Source organism: Pongo abelii, chromosome 3, assembly GCF_028885655.2.
Source record: "Pongo abelii isolate AG06213 chromosome 3, NHGRI_mPonAbe1-v2.0_pri, whole genome shotgun sequence".
Classification (NCBI taxonomy): Eukaryota; Metazoa; Chordata; class Mammalia; order Primates; family Hominidae; genus Pongo; species Pongo abelii.
The window spans coordinates 149,759,332-149,784,200 of NC_071988.2; the positions used below are offsets into that span (position 1 = coordinate 149,759,332).

The 24,869-nt window shown below is 37.7% G+C and overlaps 1 protein-coding gene across 11 annotated transcripts in view; it reads left to right on the plus strand.

Annotated features, from left to right (window-relative positions):
- The window catches only part of LARP1B (La ribonucleoprotein 1B), a 154,830-nt gene extending 130,165 nt beyond the window's left edge, over window positions 1-24,665 (plus strand). For 10 of the 11 annotated variants that reach the window (XM_024245941.3, XM_024245940.3, XM_063723656.1 and 7 more), the window contains 5 exons: window positions 6,899-7,059; window positions 7,985-8,129; window positions 13,867-13,976; window positions 14,695-14,822; window positions 17,278-18,557. In XM_024245941.3, the coding sequence (XP_024101709.1) occupies window positions 6,899-7,059; window positions 7,985-8,129; window positions 13,867-13,976; window positions 14,695-14,822; window positions 17,278-17,475 (742 nt within the window). In that variant the 3' untranslated portion in view covers window positions 17,476-18,557. Of the gene's footprint in view, window positions 1-6,898; window positions 7,060-7,984; window positions 8,130-13,866; window positions 13,977-14,694; window positions 14,823-17,277; window positions 18,558-23,840 lie in introns of those variants that run through there. The other variant, XM_054554487.2, reaches the window with a different exon arrangement.
- Window positions 24,666-24,869: the final 204 nt, after the last annotated feature.

Sequence of the window (24,869 nt, forward strand, 5' to 3'; positions counted from 1 at the left end):
TAGGCAAAATCTAACACAAAGCCTATTTTATAATAAAATGTTGAATATCTTATGTAATTTATTGAATGCTTTGCTGAAACTGAAGAACAGAATGGTTGTATGGTACTTGAACTATGGTTTTTACTGAATGCATATTGTTTTCGTACCATCATAAACCTGAAAAACCGTAAGTGAAACTGTCTTTTAAGTTGAGGACCAGCTTTATACATTTTAACTTACCACAGTCTACTTTCAAATAATCTTATCCCACTTCATGTGTAGTATAAGCACCTTACAACATTAAACTTTCATTATTTCTCCCCATTTCTCTCTTTGTTTGTTTCTTTTTTTAAAAAATTAGAGACAGAGTCTCTATCTTTCACCCAGGATGGAGTGCAGTGGCAAAATCTCAGGTTACTGCAGTCTCAAACTCCTGAACTTAAGCAGTCCTCCCACCTTAACCTCAAGTATCTGGGACTATAGGTGTGCACCACAATTGGTGGCTAATTTTTAAAAAAATTTTTGTTGCGACAAGATGTTGCTATGTAATTCAGGCTGGTCTCGAACTCCTGGGCTCAAGCAATTCTCCTGCCTTAGCCTTCCGAAGTGTTGGGATTACAGTTACGAGTCACCACACCCAGTCCCCCATTCTTTGTGCTATACTTTGTTATTATTTTTCTTTAGACAGTTATGTGTACATGTATATACACATACATATATGTGCACATGTGCGTACACACATACACACATATAGTTTGAGTAGATAGTTTAGCACATTAAATCCTTCATGTATATCTATTAAAAACTTTCTAAATGCCATTGAGAATCTGGGAGCTTTCTTTAGTAGGTTCATAATAGATATTTGCCTGTTACTAATACACCCACACACAAACACATACACACACGTATAAAGTATTTATCCTGCTCTGGTTCTCTGATGGTTTCAGATTTATGGCTTCTTAAATTGTTAGAATAATTTTTGACTCATCATAAATTGTTTTGCCCTGTTCTCTTTTTTTCCTTCTTCTGGGTTTCAAATTACATGTATGTTAGACCATTTGATAATACCCATAGCTGTTGGATGCTCTGATCTGCTTTTTCTCCTACTCCTTTTTTATTTTATTTATTTATTTATTTTTTTGAGACAGAGTTTCACTCTTGTTGCCCAGGCTGGAGTGCAATGGAGTGATCTTGGCTCACTGCAACCCCTGCCTCCTGGGTTCAAACGATTCTCCTGCCTCAGCCTCCTGAGTAGCTGGGATTAAAGGTGCAAGCCACCATGCCCAGCTAATTTTTTGTATTTTTAGTAGAGACGGGGTTTCACCATGTTGGTCAAGTTAGTCTGGAATTCCTGACCTCAGGAGATCCGCCTGCCTTGGCCTTCCAAAGTGCTGGGATTACAGGCGTGAGCCACTGCGCTTGGCCTCCTACTCCTTTTAAATTGTATTTCACTTTGTATAATTTTGATTGACTTATATTCAGGTTTCCTGATTCTTTCCTTAGCTGTGTCTAGTGTGCTAATAAGTCCATCAAAGAAGTATTCATTTCTGATATTGTGTTGTGTATATTTTGCATTAGTGTTTGACTATTTATTTATTTATTTATTGAGACGGAGTTTCGCTCATGTCGCCCAGGCTGGAGTGCAATGGCACGATCTCAGCTCACTGCAAGCTCCACCTCTTGGGTTCAAGCGATTCTTCTGCCTCAGTCTCCTAAATAGCTGGGATTGCAGGTGCCCGCTACCACACCCGGCTAATTTTTGTATTTTAATAGAGACAGGGTTTCACCGTGTTGGCCAGGCTAGCCTTGGACTCCTGACGTCAGGTGATCCGCCCACCTCAGCCTCCGAAAATGCTGGGATTACAAGTGTGAGTCACCGCGCCCGGCCCCATTTGACTTTTTAAAAATAGTTTTCTTGGCCGGTTGCGGTGGCTCACGCCTGTAATCCCAGCACTTTGGGAGGCCGATGCGGGCGGATCACGAGGTCAGGAGATTGAGACCATCCTGGCTAACACGGTGAAACCCCGTCTCTACTAAAAATACACAAAAATTAGCCGGGCGTGGTGGCAGCCGCCTGTAGTCCCAGCTACTCGGGAGGCCGAGGCAGGAGAATGGCGTGAACCCAGGGGGCGGAGCTTGCAGTGAGCCAAGATCTTACCACTGCACTCCAGCCTGGGCGACAGAGCAAGACTCCGTCTCAAAAAAAAAAAAAGTTTTCTTGGCTGGATGTGGTGGCGCTCACCGGTAATCCCAACTACTCAGGAGGCTGAGGCAGGAGAATCGCTTGAACCTAGGAGGCGGAAATTGCAGTGAGCTGGGATGGGGCCACTGCATTCCAACCTGCGCAACTGAGCGAGACTCCATGGCAAAAAAAAAAAAAAGTTTTCTTTTTTTCTGCTGAAATTCTCCGTCTCTTCATGAATGTTCATCTTTTACATTAGATTCTTCAACATATTAATCATGGTTATTTTAAAGTTCATTTGTGATTATGCTAGTACTGAGTTATCTGTAAGTCTGGTTCTATTTATTACGTTGTCTGCTGAATTTTATTTTTTCTTTTTGTGTGTCTTATACATTTTGATTGAATTCTAGACTATTACTTCTAGACTTTTTTTGTTGTTGTTTAAATCTTGCCAAATCCCTGTCTGAATAAATCCAGCTTTCTTTCTATTATATTTGCTCCTAGTCTACTGAATGTTGCTAAAGTAAGTCCTAGGCTTATTGCTAGTAATACAGATTCATGTGCTGTAATTATAGTTAGAGCTTCGATGTTATCTGCATTTCTTTTACTAATTTAAGTATTCGATATTAATTTTGTCTTCGTTCTTTCCTTTTGATTGAGGAATTCTTTATCTCTGCTTTCCTTTATCTCTCATCGTTCCATCTTTTGAAAACTGTTTTCAAATGTCTACTTGTTATTCCTCATTTTGATCTACCTCTTTGCTTTCTTCTGGCTCCCTGTGATAAGTATGCCAGTAAGGTATATTTATTCATTGTGGAGAATGTATTTAGTGATAGCTACCACTTTTATATGCTTTCAATAAATGTTCCAGGCACTGTGCTCAACATTTTACATGCATTGCTTCTCTGTGTCTTCTTTAGACAATAAGTTCTTTAATGTAAAGAACTTCTCAGTACCTGTCATACTTCGCAGTCAATAAATAACTACATGAATGAAACTACCGATTCCATATAGAGACAGGGAAGTGTATAGCTGTAAATGCCTACATTTAAAAAAGAAAAAAGATCCGAAATCGGCAACCTAGCTTTATACTTTAAGGAACTAGAAAAAGAAGAGCAAACTAAACCCAAAATAATAGAGAAAATCAAGGAAACTAAAAGTTAATTCTTTGAAGAGATCAACAAAATTGACGAAACTTTAGCTAGACTGACAAAGAAAGAGAGAAGATGCAAAAATAACTAGAATCAGAAAAACAAACAAACAAACAAACGGGATATTACTACTGGTTGACCTTACAGAGATACAAAGGATAAGAGAATACTGTGGGCTGGGCGCGGTGGCTCATGCCTGTAATCCCAGCACTTTATGAGGCCGAGGCAGGTGGATCACAAGATCAGGAGTTCAAGACCAGCTTGCCAATATGGTGAAACCCCGTGTCTACTAAAAATACAAAAATTAGCTGGGCGTGGTGGTGGGCGCCTGTAGTCCCAGCTACTCAGGAGGCTGAGGCAGGAAAATCACTTGAGCCCGGCAAGCGGACATCACAGTGAGCTGAGATCAAGCCACTACACTTCAGCCTGGGCGACAGAGTGAGAGTCTGTCAAAAAAAAAAAAAAAAAGAGAAAGAAAAAGAAAAAGGAAAAAAAAAACCCAAAAAATTAACACCCAGCCTGGGCAACATGGTGAGACCACGTCTCTACTAAAAATCCAAAAAATTAGCCAGGCATGGTGGTACTTGCCTATAGTCTTAGCTACTTGGGAGGCTGAGGTGGGAGGATTGCCTGAACCCAGGAGGTTGAAGCTGCAGTGAGCCATGACCATGCCACTGCACTCCAGCCTGGGTGACAGAGCAAGACCCTGTCTCAAAAAAATAAAAAGTAAAAAAGAATTAACACCAATCCTTCTCAAATTCTTCCAAAAAAATTGAAGATGAAGGAATTTTTTTTTTTTGGACACGGAGTCTCACTCTGTCGCCCAGGCTGGAGTGCAGTCATGCAATCTCGGCTCACTGCAACCTTTACCAGCTATACCACTCTTAGTTATATATCAAAAGTATTGAAAACACATATTGTATGCCCATGTTTGTAGCAGCATTATTCATGATAGCCAAAAAGTGGGATTCTCAACAAAAGACTGGATAAACAAGTATCCAACAACAAATGACTAGATAAACACATACAATGGAATATAAATATTCAACAACAAAAAGGAATGAAATTTTGATTTATGCTGCTACATGGATGGACTTTGAAAACATTATGCTTAATGAAATAAGGTTGACATAGAAGGATGAATATTATACGATCCCACTTATATAGAGTATCTAGAATAGTCAAATTTATAGACAGAAAGTAGAATAGAGGTTACTAGGGCTGTAGGGAGGGGTAGAGGGGTAGTTTTTATTTAACAGGTACAGTTTTTGATGGAGATGATGAAAAAATTTTGAGTCTAGATAGTGGTGATGATTACAGAATATTGTGATTATATTTAATGCCAATTAATTATACACTTATGAATAGTGTTTAAAATGATAAATATTATGTTAGGTATATTTTTACCACACATGTACCCACAAAAACTCCTAAAATTCTTCTTTATTTCATTAGAAAAGTCTTTAAGTATTGGTTGTAACTGTCAGGCTGTTAGTGACAAATACAAGATTTCCAAAATTTTCATTTTTGCTTGAAAGCTCAAATTTTATCATTGGAAAAACAGTTGTTTTCCTTGACATTAAAAACTCACTTTTTTATCAGCTGGGCGCAGTGGCTCACGCCTGTAATCCCAGCACTTTGGGAGGCCAAGGCGGGCAGATCACGAGGTCAAGAAATCGAGACCATCCTGGCCAACATGGTGAAACCCCATCTTTACTAAAAATATAAAAATTAGTTGGATGTGGTGGCAGGCGCCTGTAGTCCCAGCTACTCAGGAGGCTGAGTCAGGAGAATCGCTTGAACCCGGGAGGTGGAGGTTGCAGTGAGCTGAGATGGCGCCACTGCACTCCAGCCTGGCAACAGAGCGACACTCTGTCTCAAAAAAAAAAAAAAGAAAGAAAAAAACCTCATTTTTTTTCATTTTCAAGGAAATATCTGAGAAATAATAAAGTCTGAGTAACCATATTTTGTTGGTTGTTCTTTTAGTTGAACATGAAAAAAGTTGCTAGTTTGCCTTATAACTTAATCATGCAAGTGCTTTGCTTTAAGAAAACGATTGTAGCTTTTTTTTTTTTGAGATGGAGTTTTGCTCATCACCTAGGCTGGAGTGCAATGGCATGATCTCTGCTCACTGCAACCTCCACTGCCTGGGTTCAAGTGATTTTCCTGCCTCAGCCTCCGAGTAGCTGGGATTACAGGTACATGCCACCACGTCCAGCTAATGTTTGTATTTTTTGTAGAGACAGGGTTTCACCATGTTGGCCAGGCTGGTCTCGAACTCCTGACCTCAGGTGATCCACCCGCCTCGGCCTCCCAAAGTGCTGAGATTACAGGCGTGAGTCCACCACACCCAGCCCCATTTTAGTTTAATATGCTGCAAAAATGCTTTGTGCTTTCTTCTCATTTTTAAAAAATTGTAAAAAATGTATAACATGAAATTTACCATCTTAACAGTTCTTAAGTGTACAACTCAGTAGTGTTCAGTATATTCATATTGTTGTGAAACAGATCTCCAGAACATTTTCATCTTGCAAAACAAGCTTCCATTTCATGTTTGTCACACACAAAAAGATATGTACTCATGAGTGAGATTTTATAAATTTAATTTTTTGGCTTTATCAAGGATATTTTTAAGTTGAAACTGGAATTGTTTTTTTTTTTTTAATTGCAAGTGCATAATAATGAAGAATGCAGTCACAAGTAAGTAAAGTTTGGTGCCACTGCCTCAATTCACATCAGTTTTACACACCATTGCTTTTGTACCATCAATAGAAAGGTCAACACAGAGGCAAGGGCCAACAATGTCTTCTTATTATGAAATCAGTTTTGACTTTGTAGACTTTCTAGAAGGTTCTTAGGAACCTTCCAACAGTCCGCAGACCACTTTGAGAACCACTGATTTAGATAAATGTTTTAGGAAGATAACTTTGGTGGCAGGATAGAGAAGGGACACTTGGAAAAACAAAGAGACTGGTTAATTCAAGTGAAAGAAGCGGAAGGTCTAAAGTTGAATTTAGGTCTATATTTGAATTTGAGTGCAGATGACAAGGAAAAGACAGATTTAGGAGATAGATCAAAAGTGGAATAGATTTAGAGAATTGCAGGTTCTGTCTTACTTTTGATGCCTTTAGAAAAAAAGAAAATTGCAGGTATGTCTTTGAGATAATGAGATTATTGCCCATCTTTGTGCCAGATTTTATCCCTAATCTCCGTGTATTCAATTTACATCACTAACCTGAATTATTCAAGATAAGTCGAAAGTTTCCACATAATAAAAAACTAATCTAAACTAAATTAATAATGATTTGGAGGAGGAATGAGCTATTCAGTTATCTGCTTCTGCTTAAACTATGTTAGCCTAAGAGTTTATGACCATGCTTTTTATCAGCTTCTGAATTTACATATGTGTATTGAACATAAATAGCACTATATGCAGATCTGTATGTCATTAATTTAGGAGAGTTTTAGGGACTACTGTCTTTTCCACTGCTTAGACCCCCAATAATGAAAAAAATAGTACAAATTGGTTCATATACTTGGTTCTTGATTTTTCATTTTGAAGGCTTTTTTCCCCTTCCTCAAACAGCACTTCAAATGCTTCACCTTCAGAAGGCGCACCACTAGCAGGAAATTATGGATGTACTCCTCATTCATTCCCAAAGTTCCAGCATCCTTCTCATGAACTTTTGAAGGAAAATGGCTTTACCCAACAAGTATACCACAAGTATCGTCGAAGATGCCTAAGTGGTAAGATGCTTGTCCTTTATCTATCTATTTAATATATTTAAAATTAAAATATAATTCTAAAAAATTTAAATGTTGTCATTTAATATCAAGTTAAGATATTCTTTTATTGTTAGACTATAAATAGTTTTACTTTAAACGTGTTTACATATATTCTTTATTCATGTACTTTATAACTTAGACACATTAGGAAATAAAAATTAATATACTCGGCCGAGCATGGTGGCACATGCCAGTAATCTCAGCACTTTGGGAGGCTGAGGCATGCAGATCACTTGAGGTCAGGAGTATGAGACCAGCCTGGTCAACATAGTGAAACTCCATCTCTACTAAAAATACAAAAGTTAGCTGGGTGTGATGGCAGGTGCCTGTAATCCCAGCTACCCAGGAGATTGAGGCAGGAGAATTGCTGGGACCTGGGAGGCAGAGGTTGCAGTGAGCCAAAATCACGCCATTGCACTCCAGCCTGGGCGACAGAGTGAGATTCTGTCTCAAAAAAAGAAAAAAAATTTAGTATACTCTTCTTGTTGCTATTGAGAGATATTTAGTAATTTAAGCAGTGAGTCAAAAAATGGGTTAGCATTTGTCAGCTGTTTCAGCAGTCCTCAATCTTTTTGGCACCAGGGACCTGTTTCATTGAAGACAATTTTTCCGTGGGGGATGGTTTTGGCTAAAACTGTTCCATCTCAGATCATCAGGCATTAGATTATCTTAAGGAGTGTCCAGTCTAGATCCCTCACATGTGCAGTTCACAGTAGGGTACCAGTCTGTGGCCTGGGGGTTGGAGATCCCTACTCTATTTAGAAGAAACCTAAATACATTTTGAGGATTAATATGGTTGAGCTTTCTTCATTTTATATATAACATCTGCTGTCTTGTCTTTAAAAAGTATGTTTAATAAAATAATATTTTATTTAACTTTTTTCAGAGAGAAAACGCTTGGGAATTGGTCAGTCCCAAGAAATGAATACCCTCTTTCGTTTCTGGTCCTTTTTCCTCAGAGATCACTTCAATAAAAAAATGTATGAGGAATTTAGACAACTTGCTTGGGAAGATGCAAAAGAAAATTACAGGTCAGATATTTTCTTCTACACTTCGAGGGAGTTTTATTATTTTCTTTTTCTTTTTTTCTTTACCCAGGTAGATCCTATAGAGGGAGTTTTTAGAAAATAATTTTAAAAACTAGTACTGAAGTAGCCTGATTTTGAACTGTGAAAGTAGCACAATATGACTAGAGGGAGAGCTGTATTAGTTTTCTATTTCTGCATTGCAAATTACCCCAAAACTCCATAGGTTAAAACTATAAACATTTGTTAGTTCACAGCTTCAAAGAGTTGAGACTCCAGGAACTGCTTAGCTGGGTGGTTCTGGCTTATGGTTTCTCATGAGCTTGCAGCCAAGATGTTGAAGTGGGCTGTGGTCTCTGAAGACTTGGCCTGGGTTGGAGGATCTTTTTCAAGCTCATTCACATGGCTGTTGGCAGGAGGCTTCAGTTCCTTGCCACACTGACCTTCCCTAGGGCATTTTACAATATGGTTTCACCCTGAATGAGTAGAGCTTCCAAAATGGAAGCCTCAGTATTTTATACAACCTGCACTTGGAAGTGGCATACCATTATTTCTGCCATATTGTATTGTCCATACAGACCAGTCCTGGCACAGTATAGGAGGGTACTACACAAGGTTGTTAATACCAAGAGATGGGATCATTAGGAACCATCTTAGAGGCTGGCAGAAGGGCTGAATGAAATTACAAAACTTTTCTCTCCCATGCTCCCACCATTACAGACTTCCCTTGCATGTACATATACATACCCCAATTGATATGTGCTTAGAGCCAACCCAGTTCTTAAGATTCTTTGAGAAAAGAAAAAGCAAGGCCTCTCACAATATGTCCTTTGATCACCTTGTCTAATTTTTTCCCTGCTAGTCCTCTAGTACTCTGGGCAACAGTGGTACTGAACTACATATTCTTCAAATGAACCAAGCTCTCTAGCCTCTGGACATCTGTGCATGTTCTTAACTTTGCTTCTACTTCTCTTTGTCCTCCCTGTGCTTTTCTAAATCCTATTCTTTTTGTCCCAGCTTAGACCTTGCTTCCTTCAGAAATGTTCACGGAAAGTCTTGAGAGTGCCTGTAGGGCTGAGTGAGGGCAGACCAAGAGGATAAGAAGGAACATGGCGTGGACTCATGAAGCCTATTTATTCATGGGGGAAAAGGATAAAGGAACAAGAGATGGAGAGAAGGGAAAAAGATGATTTTCATTCAATCATATTTACCTAAACTTACCCTTCTTTAAGTTCTGAAAATGGATTCCTCTTGTAAATATCAAATAAGAATATATTGTTTACCAGATATTGTGATCTTTGAGAAGAATACAAGGTGCTACAAATACATTTTTCTGATTAAAAACACAAAAATTTCTTTGTGTTGACTTATGTAAAAACAAAGCCCGTTAATTTTTATCTGTTATCTATATCAGGAACAGCAGATCCATGGCAGGTATACTTCTATTTCTTTTTCCTCTATTACTGATATCTCTAATCAATCCCAGTTATGTTTTATGTTCTTTCTTACCACACTTTTAAGATTTATACTCTTCCTTATGACTTTAATAGCTACTGCCAGTTTACCAGAGTTTGCATAAAAAGCAAAATTTGCCATTCCTAATCTCATTGTTCTTATTCAGACTGTGGTTTGCTACCTATTCGTCAATTGTAAAATCAATTTAGTAGTTCTAACGTGCTTTAAAAAATACAGTAGAAAATACCAGACTGCACTGACATAGTAATTCATACATATGAATTTAATTCATACCCATATACATACAAATTTAAGAACTGTTTTACAAAACATGTATCTTTTTATGTACACACATATAGAGACATGCATTTAGTTATAAGGTAAAATGTTTTTCATGGTATTGGACTTAGAAAAGTTTGAAAGCCATTGTTTTAATTGTTCTCAGACTATTTTGCTATTTATGCAATTTCTGTTTGTTCCTTAAGACTTTCTAATAACTTCTCTGATTCCATTTCCACCCAAGTCTGGGTTGGGAGTTCCTCTTCTGTGTTCCTATACACATAACTCTGTGTATGTTTCTAATACCTTTGTAACACAGTTTCCTACCTTTGGTTCTGTTTCTGCAGTATTTACCACTAGACTGTATTAGCTACTTCTTAGGAAGTAGTGGTTAAGCACCTGAAGTCCTTGAAATCAGGACTATGTTTGAGTCACAGCCATTAATTTACTATGGCCTTGGCAGGTTATAATCCCACCAGGCTTTAGGTTCTTTATAAAAAGTAGGTTAAGCCAGGCATGGTGGCTCACACCTGTAATCCCTGCACTTTGGGAGCCCGAGGCAGGCAGATCACTGAGGCCAGGGGTTCGAGGCTAGCCTGGCCAACATGGCAAAACCCCATCTCTTCTAAAAATACAAAAATTAGCTTGGCATGGTGGCCTGCGCTTATAGCTGCTTGGGAGGCTGAAACATGAGAACTGCTTGAGCCTGGGAGGAGGAGGTTGCAGTGAGCCGAGGTTGCGCTACTGCACTTCAGTCTGGGCGACTGAACAAGACTCTGTCTCAACAAAAAAAAGGTTAAATTATGATAGATACTCTCTCATGGGGTTATTGTGAAGATTACACAAAGCATTTAAAGGGCTTAACACATTAACTTATATATAGTAAGTGCTTGATAAATGATTCCCTCTCTCCCTCCCTCCCTCTTTTCTTTTCTTTTTCCTCCCTCCCTCCCTCCCTTCCTCCCTCCCGTCCTTCCTTCCTTTTTTTTTTTTTGAGACAAAGTCACACTGTTGCCTAGGCTGGAGTGCAGTGTCGCGACCTCTGCCTCCTGGGTTCAAGCAATTCTTCTGCCTCAGCCTCGCAAGTAGCTGGCATCACAGGTGCCCACCACCACACCTGGCTAATTTTTGTATTTTTAGTAGAAATGGGGTTTTACCATATTGGCCAGGCTGGTCTTGAACACCTGACCTCCAGTGATCCACCTACCTCGGTCTCCCAAAGTGCTAGGATTACGGGCATGAGCCACTGTGGCCGGCCAGATGATTATTGTTATTAGGGAATTGTTACTAATTCTGTCCATTGGTTGAAAGTAGTAATAATGTGATTACAGGAAGGAGGGAGAGAGCTAACATCGCTTACATCTCTTCAATGTGCTAGCTCTGGTCTAGAGGGTTTACAAATATCTATTTTAGAAAAATAGGATCTAATTGACTCAATTTTCAGTGATATAATTACAAGCCCATGATTCAAATATAGTTCTTTCTGGTTCTAAGCCTCTAGGTTTTCTACTCCTCTGAGCTGTCTTGCAGTAAGTGGTAAATGAGTAACTGAAAAGGCTGATCATTTGCCTCGGTCCTTCACTCCAGCAGTTATGCTGCATATTTGGGTTGTGTTATTAATGTCATACTTTTGGTCTTTGGAATAGTTTGCTAAGTAATGAGAGTAAAAATCCAAATATTGCCTATTCAACATAAATGTTGTATTGTTATCCTTTATCAATAATCTAAGAATTTCTATATTCCTCTAAAATATGATTTACTTGATAAAAACCAAAAACTTACTTCTCCAGAAATAAAGAGAGATACTGAGGCTTTGCCTCAAAGATTCTGATTTTGGGTACAAAAAAAAAATGTTTGGAAAGAATGAATAAGACCTACTATTTGATAGCATAATAGGGTGACTATAGTCAATGGTAGCTTAATTGTACATTTTAAAATGGCCTAAAGAGGCCGGGCGTGGTGTCTCACGCCTGTAATCCCAGCACTTTGGGAGGCCGAGGTAGGTGGATCACGTGACATCAGGAGTTCAAGACCAGCCTGGCCAACATGGTGAAACCCCGTCTCTACTAAAAATACAAAAATTAGCCAGACATGGTGGCAGGCACCTGTAATCCCAGCTACTTGGGAGGCTGAGGCAGGAGAATCACTTGAACCCAGGAGGTGGAGGTTGCAGTGAGCCGAGATCGCGCCACTACACTCCATCCTGGGCAACAAGAGTAAAACTCTGTCTCAAAAAAAAAAAAAAAAATTAAAATTAAAAAAATAAATAAAATGGCTTAAAGAGTGTAATTGAATTGTTTGTAACTCAAAGGATAAATGCTTGAGGGGATGGATACTTCATTCCCCATGATATGCTTATCTCACATTGTGTGCCTGTATCAAAACATGTCATGTGCCCCACAAATATATGCACCCACTGTGTACCCACAAAAATTTTAAAAATTAAAAAAAAAAGATCCTGATTCCATTGGTTTGGAGCAGAGCCTGGGCATCAGTATTTTTTAAAAGCTCCCCAGATGATTATAATGTGTAGCTAAGATTGAGAACAACTGATGTCGGTATAATATGATCCCGTAAGAGGAACATCAAAGCAAGTTTGTCATTCTGAACTGTGGTTCCTTTAGTCTTTGATCTCCTTAGACTTCAGTCATGCAAGCTCAACCAGTAGCATCACTTAAGGCTATGGGAGCCAAGGGCTCAGGTTAGTATATAAGTGTGTAGTTGGCAGTCCTGCATTTCTCTTGTTGGCTTGCCAGACCATCACTCTTCGTCTTGTAAATAAGCTGGTTGCAAAAGAGACACACAATCACATACCCTGCTTCCTGTGACTGACAGCCAGTTAATATTATGTTAGCAGAATGAAGAGGTTGTAACGTTTCTGCTGAGGTACCCAGAATGACTTAGGATTCTAACTTAGAAGTGTTTTAATTGTGGTATCTTTTAGTTGAGTCAGCTAGACAAGGTCTTTTTGCTGCCATCTTACAGCCTTGTTTCACTCTCATGGGTTCTGCTCATCACCTGTGGTTGAAGGTTGAGCCTATATAGTTTGCTGATCTACTGAGCAGAACTCCTAGATTCTCTAGATAGTTATAGACAGAAACAAGGAAATTTGTTTTCTCATTTACGTAGTGATTATAGAGCTATTAACAATATATCTACTATTAATTGTACTTTATAATGAAAGCAGGGAGGCTCTCTTAACCATTTAATTATGTTTGTACCATTATAGTTGAATGGGACAGCCACACCTGGGATCTAGGGCACAACCGTATGGTCTTTATCTTCCTAGAGTAAAGCTTACATTCAAGAGTATTTATTTAATACTGTGTACAAACACACCATTATAAATTTTGGTTTGGGGAAAATCTAACACATCCCCAACTTATCACTAAATCTTTTGGCCAGTTCTTCAGAAATACCAGGGAGAGATAATGTGTGCATCTAAAGAGGTCATACTGAACTGTCCAAGGGCTGCCTCTCATGCAGCATGTTCTCAGTATACCTTCATGATGTGCTATGGCTGAGTCAACAAAAATAGCAAAGCCAGCTGTGGATTACTAATTACCAGTTTAGTTAAAAATCTGCATACCGGCCGGGCGTAGTGACTCACACCTGTAATCCCAGCACTTTGGGAGGCCGAGGCAGATGGATCACCTGAGGTTAGGAGTTTGAGACCAGCCTGGCCAACATGGTGAAACCCCGTCTCTACTAAAAATACAAAAAATTAGCCGGATATGGTGGTGGGCACCTGTAATCCCAGCTACTCGGGAGGCTGAAGCAGGAGAATAGCTTGAACCAGGGAGGCGGAGGTTGCAGTGAGCCGAGGTCACACCATTGCACTCCAGCCTGAGCAACAAGAGCAAGACTCTGTCTCAAAAAAAATTTAAAAATCTGAATGCTAAAATTTTATTTTTTGTTTAGGATTATTTGTGCCATGTTTGCTTATATTGATGTTACTAACTATAGAGATATTGTATTTTATTATAAACCTTTTATTTTCTCTTTATAGGTATGGGTTAGAATGTCTGTTCAGGTTTTATAGTTATGGACTGGAAAAAAAATTCAGGCGAGAAATTTTTCAGGATTTCCAAGAAGAAACCAAAAAAGACTACGAATCTGGTAACAATAACATCAGAAAACTTGTACTCTAATTGGAAATTGTAAACCTGAGTCTGTCAGTAAATAGGGAGGGAATTCATAGTTTTTTTCTTCAGGGCAAACCATTTAAGATCTTCATGCTATTATTGTGTTTCTTGATGAAGGATGGGGCACCAGGTAGTAAGAAGGCCCTTCCTGGGAGGTGTTGGAAAGTAACTACTCTTAAGTCTTTCTTTTATGGAGGTATATTTTGTCATTATCCCTTTGACAAACATGGCTACTCACTGATGTTCCGTTACATGAAAATTCTATGCAACATCAGCAGGTAAGCTTGGAAAGGCAGAAATAGCACAGTGGTTAAGAGTGCAGGCTCTGGGCCAGACTGCTAGGTCCAAATTCCCTTTCCACTATTTAGAAGCTATGTGACTGTGGGTAAATTGCCTACCCTTGCTAGCCTCAGTTTTCTCATCTGTAACATATATGAGAACACCCATCTTTTGGGTTGTATATGGTTCAAATTAGTTTGATGCATAATAAAGCACTTAATACTTGTTACATAGCAAATGCTCAATAAATATTAGCTGCCATTATTGGTTAATTCATTACATGTCTTATTCTCAAGATCTAGAGTAAGCATATATTGGAAGATAAATTGTTTATTGATGATAGGATTATATTTAATGTGAATAATTTTTAAAATTTCATATAATTTATAATGTATATTCTTCTTTGTTATTAGGTCAGCTCTATGGACTAGAAAAGTTTTGGGCTTATTTGAAATATTCTCAATCTAAGACACAGTCTGTTGACCCAAAACTTCAGGAATACCTCTGTAGTTTTAAGAGGTTAGAAGACTTCCGTGTTGATGTAAGTTTTAAGTAATTTCCTCTATTCTTTTTATTATCCATATATTTCAGTCTCTTATCAGTGACTTTTTAAGCTTTAATTTTATAATTTTTATTTTTTAACTTTTTAGTTTTAAAATTAAACTTTGAAATAGATATAAAAATAGTTCAGAGAATTCCCATATACTCTGTTCACTCAGATTTCACAAATGTTAACATCTTGTATAACCACAGTGCAATTGTTAATTCAATTTAATTTTCATATGCTGCTATAATTAAACATTTTCTAGATTTATTAATTTTTATCTGATATGCTAATTTGTCACTAGCAATGTGAAAACTTTTCACTTTTTAATGATCTTTTATCCATATAATTCCTGTAACATGTGCTGATATGGATTTAGGGTACCTGCATAATAAAATTAAGGAGAGAATGTTGTGTGCATGTGTGCAAGCACAAGAGTGGTGTCTTTTAGTTAAGTCAGCCAGACAAGGTCCTTTTGCTGCCATCTTATAACGATGTCCACTCTCATGGGTTCTTCTCATCACCTTTGGTGGAAGGTTGAACTTATATAGGCTTTATCCATTTGATTTCAAGAGGAAAAGAAAAGCATTAAAAAATGTCATGAATGTAAGAAGATAAAGGAAAAGGAGGAAGAAGATAAAAAATAAAGGAAAAAGGCTGGGTGTGGTGGCTCACACCCGTAATTCCAGCACTTTGGGAGGCTGAGGCGGGTGGATCACCTGATGCCAGGAGTTCAAGACCAGCCTGATCAACATGGCAAAACTCTGTCTCCACTAAAAATACAAAAATTAGCTGGGTGTGATGGTGCACATGTGTAATCCCTGCTACTCAGGGGGCTGAGGCACAAGAATTGCTTGAATCTGAGAGGTGTGAGAGGTGGAGGTTGCAGTGGGCTGAGATTGTGCCACTGCACTCCAGCCTAGGCAACAGAATGAGACTCTGTCTCAAAAAAAAAAAAAAAGAAGAGAAATTTTAAATTTAAAAATAGGAAAGAAGTACAAGGAAGGCTAGGTTCATCATCTCTGCCTTGTGTTGTAGTTTGTCTTGCAGTTTTGTGTGAATGGACTTGATGACCCAGGGATAGGGTTAATAAAAGTGCCTGTCTCTGGAATTAAGAGCTATTTTTCTAGAGTGGCCTAGCCAGTTCTGTCACAAAGACATCCTTGCTCTATATTTGAGACTCTTGCCCCATCTGAACATAAGCTAAGAATTCAGGCCTCCTCCTTTAAGTACAACGGAAGACTGGATGAGGAGGTTACTATCTTAATTTAGCTCCACATAAAAATACTAGTTCATTGGTGTCCAGTTCTGGGCTCCCAAATCTTGATAACTGGAAAGGCCTAAAAAGCTGACTTTTTTTGAATGCAGGATGCCTTTTCACTGGGTACTTAAACATTTGAAGATGTTTAAATTTGGTGCCATCAATAATATTCTCCGGTTTCCTTATCATAGGAATTCTAGATAAACCTTCAAACTTGCTAACGATAATTTAACTTGGCATCTCTTTTATTCTCCTACTGCTTTCATTTATCTGTTATTTAAACATTGTCACTTAAGCAAGCCTGGAATAGGAGTTTAGGATTGAGAAAGAGACTGGAGATACAAATCCTTTACAGCTGACGAAATTGAATAAAGAAGGCAAATAGCCTCACTGAAACATTTTCTTGGAGCCAAGGAACCCAGCCTTATACTTATGCCCTATCAGATAGCTCAGGCCCTAAAACATGAGAGAAGCTTAATAAACATATGTTGAGGCCAGGCATGGTGGCTCATGCCTGTAATCTCAGCACTTTGGGAGGCCGACGCGGGTGGATCGCCCGAGCTCAGGAGTTTGAGACCACCCAGGGCAACATGGTGAAACCCTGCCTCTACTAAAAATACAAATAAATTAGCTTGCGCCTCTAGTCCGAGCTACTTGGGAGGCTGAGGCAGGAGAATGCTTGAACCCCAAAGGCAAAGGTTCCAGTGAGCCGAGATTGCGCCACTGCACATCAGCTTGGGCTACAGAGTGAGACTCTGTCTCAAAACAAAAACAAAAACAAACAAAAAAAACACTTGGGCTACAGAGTGAGACTCCGTCTCAAAAACAAAAAACAAGAACAAAAACCACAAACATATGTTGAGTAAAAGAATGAGCAAATACTAGTAGGCTGATTTAGTTAGGAAGGAAATTTAAGTGTAGTACCTTAAGTTGTTGTTAAGTTTTTGTTATACTAATACAATCTGTGAGGTGGGAGAATGGCGTGAACCCGGGAGGCGGAGCTTGCAGGGAGCCGAGATCGCGCCACTGCACTCCAGCCTGGGTGACAGAGCGAGACTCCGTCAGGAAAAAAATAAAAATTCTACTGAAGTGTCCATTTAACTTACTTTTTTGGGGAAAAGTCTAGCCTTAGATTCTGAAGGGAGGAAAAACAGTAAAATTGTCAACGGTGTTGTCTTTCATCATTTGCAGCCCCCTATTAGTGAGGAATTTGGAAGAAAAAGACATTCCTGTACTTCTGGTGAGGAGAGTAATCGTCATAGACTTCCACCTAATTGCTCTACAAAGCCACCAAATGCTGCTAAACCTACATCTACCAGTGAGCTTCAGGTACCAATAAACTCTCCCAGAAGGAATACTTCACCGGAGTCCAGTGACAATTCACATTAAACAGTGCTGCCTGTGTCCTGTGGTCTCAAGAAATGGTGAAATGCCTGAGAAATAGACTCTTGTGAAAGTTCTTTGTCCTTGAAGTCAACATTTACATCAGTATTTCTTTGGGGAAAATCTTCTGGTGTTTAATTGTGATAATCAGAAAGAAGAAAAAGAAAGAAAAGTGGTAGCATTTTTTTCTAACAAGATAAATTCTAAAAATGTTTTCCCTGATTTCACAAACAAGGATAGTCTTGGTGACCTTTTATAGAGATCCTCTAGTAATGTATTTTGATCTCAGATTTCTTTTTCAAAGCCATAGTTTTACAAAAACAGCATTCCTTAAATATATTTAAAAAACAATACAGGGAATGCCTAACATTTCATCTCATACTTCTTAAAGAAGATATAGTATGTTGTATTCTCTTCTTAGAGCTTTCTTAAAGAATCCACAATCCAATTACCCCACTGTCAATTCATATTTGAACTTATCAAAAACAAAGGAGGATTACGTATATATTTTTTAAATTCAAAAAAGAATATGAAATTATACATTTAGTATTCCTTTGAGACATATAGTTTAAAGAAAACTTTTTTTAAAACAAAAGTAGGAATATATAGTAAGATTGTAGTTACAATGAGTATATGCACTTTTGATGCTAGGTTTTGCTTTTCTCCCCCCAGTCATATCTCATGATTTCCACAGTTGTTGTATTGGTGTGGAGTTTTCTGAATTGGCATAAGCTGATTACATATTAGAGTTTTATTTTTATGATTCTATATAAACGTGCACAAGTAATTTAAAACCTGCATTGGGATTGGTTGGAATATTGTCCTAAATTAATTAAATTTTGCAGTGTTTTGAATGCATCTGCTAGTTATATATCTGCAAGTGGGTATGTTATAAGGAGTCAGATTATCTTTAATTTAAAATGAGTACTTAGTTTTACCTTTTTGTTTATTTTTTGTTTAATTTTGTTTTTATAAATGTTTTCAAGAGTTATAGCAAATTGATTTCTAATTTTTATTGCTATTACAACTGATGTAAATGATAGTTTCAGTTTTTGTGAGATTTAAAAAAATAAAGCACTTATTCTGAATTTTTTGAATTGATTTTTAATTATTTTTATTTAGAATATAGTTGAAAAGCTGTAATATTCAGTTTTGCTAGTAAAAGACCATTTTTTTTTTTGTGAATGAAGTTTCAATTATAAACTTACATCCACTTTATTGAGCACTACATAATTTACAGATATTTTGTTGTATGGCAAAAGCAAGTGGTTTCCATGTGCTAAATTAATTGTATTTTCTTTTTGAGCAGATTGGATGTCTTGTTCTTATAAATTATAATATTGAAATACATATAATCTTTGGATGGATGGGCTGTTAATTTGTAAATAGGTTTTCATTAAGTTATTTCTCATGATAAGTAATAATCAGCAGTTTTATAATATTTACTATTTGGAGGGTCATTTTGATGCTTTAAATTGCAGAAATAGTCAAATTTGAATATTCAGAAAATAAATTTATTTAGATATATTGTAAAGAGGGTGCAAAACAAGCAATGGGTTAGAATAATAGATCTTCAAGTCTTTTCTTAAATGGGGTATGTAGTTCCAGTTTTTCAGTGAGAAATTTCCAAACCATGCTTATTAGCTTTAAATGGTCTCCTGAAATGATCATAAATTTTTCTCAGTGTCCTTTTTGTATTGAACACATACATCTGAAACCTGTATTTAACCAGATATTTCTACTTAACTGAATATACAAGTGTAAATTTGATTGGAAAATTGTATATTATAAATGAAAATATAATAATCAGGAGTTTTGTGGTTTGTATTAATTAGTAGTTTTATCATATTTTTATTATGAAAGTAATACATGTACACTGGGAAATTTAGAAAAGCACAAAGAAGAAAATAAAGTACTTGTCATAAAAAGAAGAAAAACCAAAATTGGGGTCAGGCTATATATAGTGTTACAACCTGCATTTTTCACTTAATGGAGTTGAACATTTTCTGATGTCATTAATATTTCTCATTACTTTTTTTTTTTTAATTGTAGAGGTGGGGTTTCACCACGTTGACCAGGCTGATCTTGAACTCCTGGTCTCAAGTGATCCACCTTCCTTGGCCTCCTAAAGTGCTTGAATTACAGGCATGATGAGCCACCGTGCCCGGCCAGTGATGTCATTAATATTTCTATTCCGTGGCTTTTACTAGTTACATAGTATTCCAGTATGTGAATATGCCAGGTTTACTTAGCTGACTGCTGACTGTTGAACTTTGGCTGTGGCTAAGTTTTGGCTGTTACAAACAACAATTAATAGGCCGGGCATGGTGGCTCATGCCTGTAATCCCAGCACTTTGGGAGGCTGAGGCGGATGGGTCACTTGAGATCAGAAGTGCGAGACCAGCCTGGCCAGCATGATGAAACCCCATCTCTACTAAAAATACAAAAAACTAGCTGGGCGTGGTGGTGCATGTCTGTAATCCCAGCCACTGGGGAGGCTGAGACAGGAGAATCGCTTGAACCCAAGAGGCAGAGAGGTTGCAATGAGCCGAGTCCGCGCCACTGCACTCCAGCCTGGGCAACAGAGTGAGACTCCATCTCAAAAAAAAAAAAAAAGAAAAACAAAAACAAAAAACAAACAACAATGAATAGTATCCTTACAGATAAATCTTTGTGTATAAAAGAGTTACTGTCAAGAACTCCTGGGGGAGGGATAGCTTTAGGAGATATACCTAATGCTAAATGATGAGTTAATGGATGCAGCACACCAGCATGGCACATGTATACATATGTAACTAACCTGCACATTGTGCACATGTACCCTAAAAACTTAAAGTATAATAAAAAAAAAAAAAGAACTCCTAGAAGTTGGAATTCTAAGTAAAAACGTGTCTCCATTTAAGACCTCTAGGAAGGTTGCACAGTTTACACTTTTATCAACAACATCTGCTTCCCTACATCCTTATCAACACCAATTATGATAAATCTTTCTCTTTAGACTGATAAGCAAAATCATTTAAATCTCTCTCTCTCTTTTTTTTTTTTTTTTTTTTGAGATGGAGCTTTGCTCTTGTTGCCCGGGCTGGAGTGCAATGACGCGATCTCGGCTCACTGCAACCTCCACCTTCTAGATCCAAGCAATTCTCCCGCCTCAGCCTTCCGAGTAGCTGGGACTACAGGCATGCACCACTATGCCCGGCTAATTTTGTATTTTTAGTTGAGATGGGTTTTCACCATGTTGGCTAGGCTGGTCTCGAACTACTGACCTCAGGTGATCCACCTTGGCCTCCCAAAGTGCTGGGATTACAGGTGTGAGCCACTGTGCCTGGCTACTAAATCTCATTATTAATGTCACCATTTTAATCAGGTCACTAATGAGCGATAATTTGTATTGCTTATTAATCATATTGTTTGTAGATTGCTTGAAAATACCCCTTACATTTTCCTTTTGGAGTGATTATCTCTTTCTGATAAATTTATGGAGCGTTATTACTTATCAAGAATATTAACCCTTTGCTTTCTAATTTGGTTATGTATGCTTGACATGGTATGTACTTTTTTTGGGTAAAATTTTAAAAAACTATACCCCTTAAATTCTGAATGTAAAGCTCAAGCAAATAAAGGCACTGCTATTTAATGAAAAGAAAAACATTATTGACTATAAATCTAAATGGCCCTACCCAAAATTTATGAAAGTCCCTACAGACCTTAGGGCTTCCTTTTTTATTATTTTGCACAATTTTCAATATCATAAAAAAGGCAATGCTAAAAATGTTATTCAAACTCCTCCTTCTCCTTTTAAGAGAATAGTTGAAGCTGTCTTTGACATTTTCTATACTAAAAGGAATTAGGAAGAGAGTTATGTTTTTAAAGTGGTATTATTTTAGTTTTAAAATTTATTTTATTTTATTTTATTTATTTTTTTGAGATGCAGTTTCGCTCTTGTTGCCCAGGCTGGAGTGCAATGGCACGATCTCGGCTAACTGTAACCTCTGTCTCCCAGGTTCAAGCGATTCTCCTGCCTCAGCCTCCTTAGTAGCTGGGATTACAGGCATGTGCCACCACGCCCGGCTAATTTTGTATTTTTAATAGAGACAGGGTTTCTCCATGTTGGTCAGGGTGGTCTCAAACTCCAGACCTCAGGTGATGCACCCACCTCAGCCTCCCAAAGTGCTGGGATTATAGGTATGAGCCATTGTGCCTGGCTAGATTTTATTTTTTAAACTTACGTTAGTTTGGAACTCCACTCTGACATTCTGTATGCTTCTTGCCATTTTACAAAGTAGTGTCACCACTTTCCTTTGTGTGCTTAATCTTTTCCTTCAACTAATTTCTTGGCTTTTATGAAACTACTTATTATTTTTATTTTATTCTTGCATAGGAGGCTGATCCAATAGAGTAATACCTAATTATATCACCATGAGATGACAGAATGGAATGTCAGATCTGTAGACTTTTGACAGGAAAGTGAGTATGTGTGTGTTTTTGAGACCTCTTACTCCATCTTGTGGTGATATCATATAATTATATCAATTACTCTTGCATTCCTAATAGTCATGTGTGTCTCACAACTCATTACATGGTTAGGCATTGCCCTATTATTGGTAAATTTGCATGAGTTATTTGGTTATTAGTAAATATATATGACAACATTAAGACTTGTGTATAGTTAAAAATGGAAATACTATTGCTTTGGTATTGTCCTTTCACTTAAGAGTTTGAAGTACTTCATTAGCATTTTTTTTATTAACTCTTGAGATGTGAACAAAGCAAGCAGATTTTAAGGTATATCTCCTGGCTAACCTAAGCCATGTAGTTAAGTCACACAGCAAGTTAATGAATGGATCCTGCCTAAAACATGATAAACTTAAAACTAGATGTTAATCTTGTAACTAGAACAAAGTGTTATCACACAACTAGTTGAATGGCTGAGCTAGGGTTTGAACTCCAGTCGGCTGGCTTCAGAGCCCAGGCTCTTCATCTTAACCAGATTGTTCTTTAACAGCGTGAAATAGAACACAGAACACCTGACTTTCGAACTCAACTGCAATGATTCTTAAGTATTATAAATCAAGATTGGATTATTGAGGTTAAGACTGCCTTTTTTTTTTTATGATAGGCATCCTCTGCAGTAATGGAGGGTCTAATGGAGTATTTAAAAACATACATTATGTGATAAATGATTTACAATATATGGTAAATCTTTTGGGAGGAAATTATGATAAGGAAACAAATATCATCCATGTGTTTAAATGTTTTCCTAGAATTAGATAAGGTAAAATACAAATGAAACTGAGCATTTTATTTAGAATTTGCTTAGAAATTTTGCATTAGTTTATTTAGGGTTATTATTGACCACTGAAGATTCTGAACTGTTCGGCTTGAAGGAAATATCCCACAAGGTTAATTGATAGGAATCAATTCTGACTTTACACTCTGTGTCAGTTTTCTGAGTTCTTTACAATAAGCCTGTTTTTTCCTTGCAAATTAACAAATAATTTGGTTAATAGAATGGTTTCTAACAATATACAGCACATATTAGCTTCAATAAATTCTAGCAACCAGAATATGCTGCTATTGTTTTTTTTTCCAGATAGTGTTCCAAGTCTACAAAATTGAGTACCTTTCTCCATGTGTTTTAAGATTCATTAGACTTTTATTGTAACACAAACATTATCACAGTACTGTAATGCTTAATGTTAACATTTTCTGGTTTCCAGTTGAATGCCTTTAAGTATAATCTGAGGTGAGACTTATTTTAATGAGTCAATGGATGGACTTTAAGGGAAAGAGTCTGTGAGAGCCAAAATTTAGTTAACTGCTGCTCTAGAGACAGCTTATTTGTTAGAAACATGAGTTGAATCCTGGCCCCTCTCACTAAGTTACAGTCCTTTATCTACAAAATTACACTTACCTCATAGTGTCCTGAAGAATAAATGCACAGCATGTAACACAGTGCATGGTGGTACAGTAAGCACTTAGTAAACATGAGCTATCATTAGGGCTAAGCAATGGACAAATTATCTTCAGGTATTGCAAGGTATTTTCTCCAGTAGGCTGTGAATATAATTTTAAATTTTCATGGGAAATTAATCTACTTAAAACAGTTTAATTAATAAGGAAAAGTCTGATTCCGGTTGTTTTATTGTCCTAACATAGTGGTTTATGAATGCTTTTCTGCCCTTGTGGTGGTTCACTGACCTCCATGTGAGAAGTAGTAGAGTTGCTTAGATGCCGTTACTTCTACTGACCTTGAACAAGTGACAAGAGCATGATTTCCATGAAGCAGTTACCGTGAATCTGAAATCACACCTTCAGTTTTAATTCTTTCCCTTTGTTTTTTAACAATTTTGCTTATTATGTTTTCCCAGAATCACCGTGATCGATTACTTCTGCTCATCTTAAACATCTAGTTCCTAAGCAGGATGTGAGAATCTGCCTTCCTGTGACCTCTCCTGGGCTCAGTGACACTCCAGTCACCGCCCCACCCCACACCAATGCCACTTCCAAGTTTGACTTGCATCTTACAAACCAGTATTTCTGTTTACTTTTTTTCTGCCCTGGGACATTTTTAATAACTTTTAGATAACAACTTCAACAAAAATTTACCTCCCACCAAGAGGAGTTGTCTTTGTTGTGAGAAGTTGTCTTTATTCCCAAGAAGGAGAATAACTTGCTCTTTAAGTCAGTTTTATTACAGGTAAATTTGTACCAGCTTTTTCCTCTGCTTGTGTTAAGACCTGTCTCAATAGACATTCCGATTGAGGATTGTGGAAATAGCAAATAACATTGGTGTCTGCCCACCACTGAAGGCAAAAAGCTGGTTTATCCAGGCCACAGGCAGAGCCCGCAGGGGAGGCAGGTGACTTCTCGGATCACCAGATTATCTTGATCTTCAGCCAGCTTTATTGTTGTAAAAAAACACTACATGTTTATTTTATTTTATTTTTTTGAGGCAGAGTCTCACTGTTTCACCCAGGCTGGAGCACAGTGGTGAGATCTCGGCTCACTGCAACCTCTGCCTCCCAGGTTCAAACGACTCTCGTGCCTCAGCCTCCCGAGTAGCTGGGACTACAGACACGCACCACCACGCCCGGCTAACTTTTCTATTTTTGTAGAGACGGGGTTTCGCCAGGTTGCCCAGGATGATCTCGAACTCCTGACCTCAATTGATCCTCCCTCCTCGGCCTCCCAGAGTGCTGGGATTACAGGTGTGAGCACTGCGCGCCTGGCCTGTTTTATTATTTTAAAGATTACAGTATGGGTTTCTAGGAAGCCTGGATGGAGGTTCTCATATTCTAGGTAATATTTAGCTATTTAATAAAAATTTATTTTCAAAACCTTAAAGTTTGTGGATTACATACAATACAGTTTTTGACTTGGTGCATGAATGTATTGAA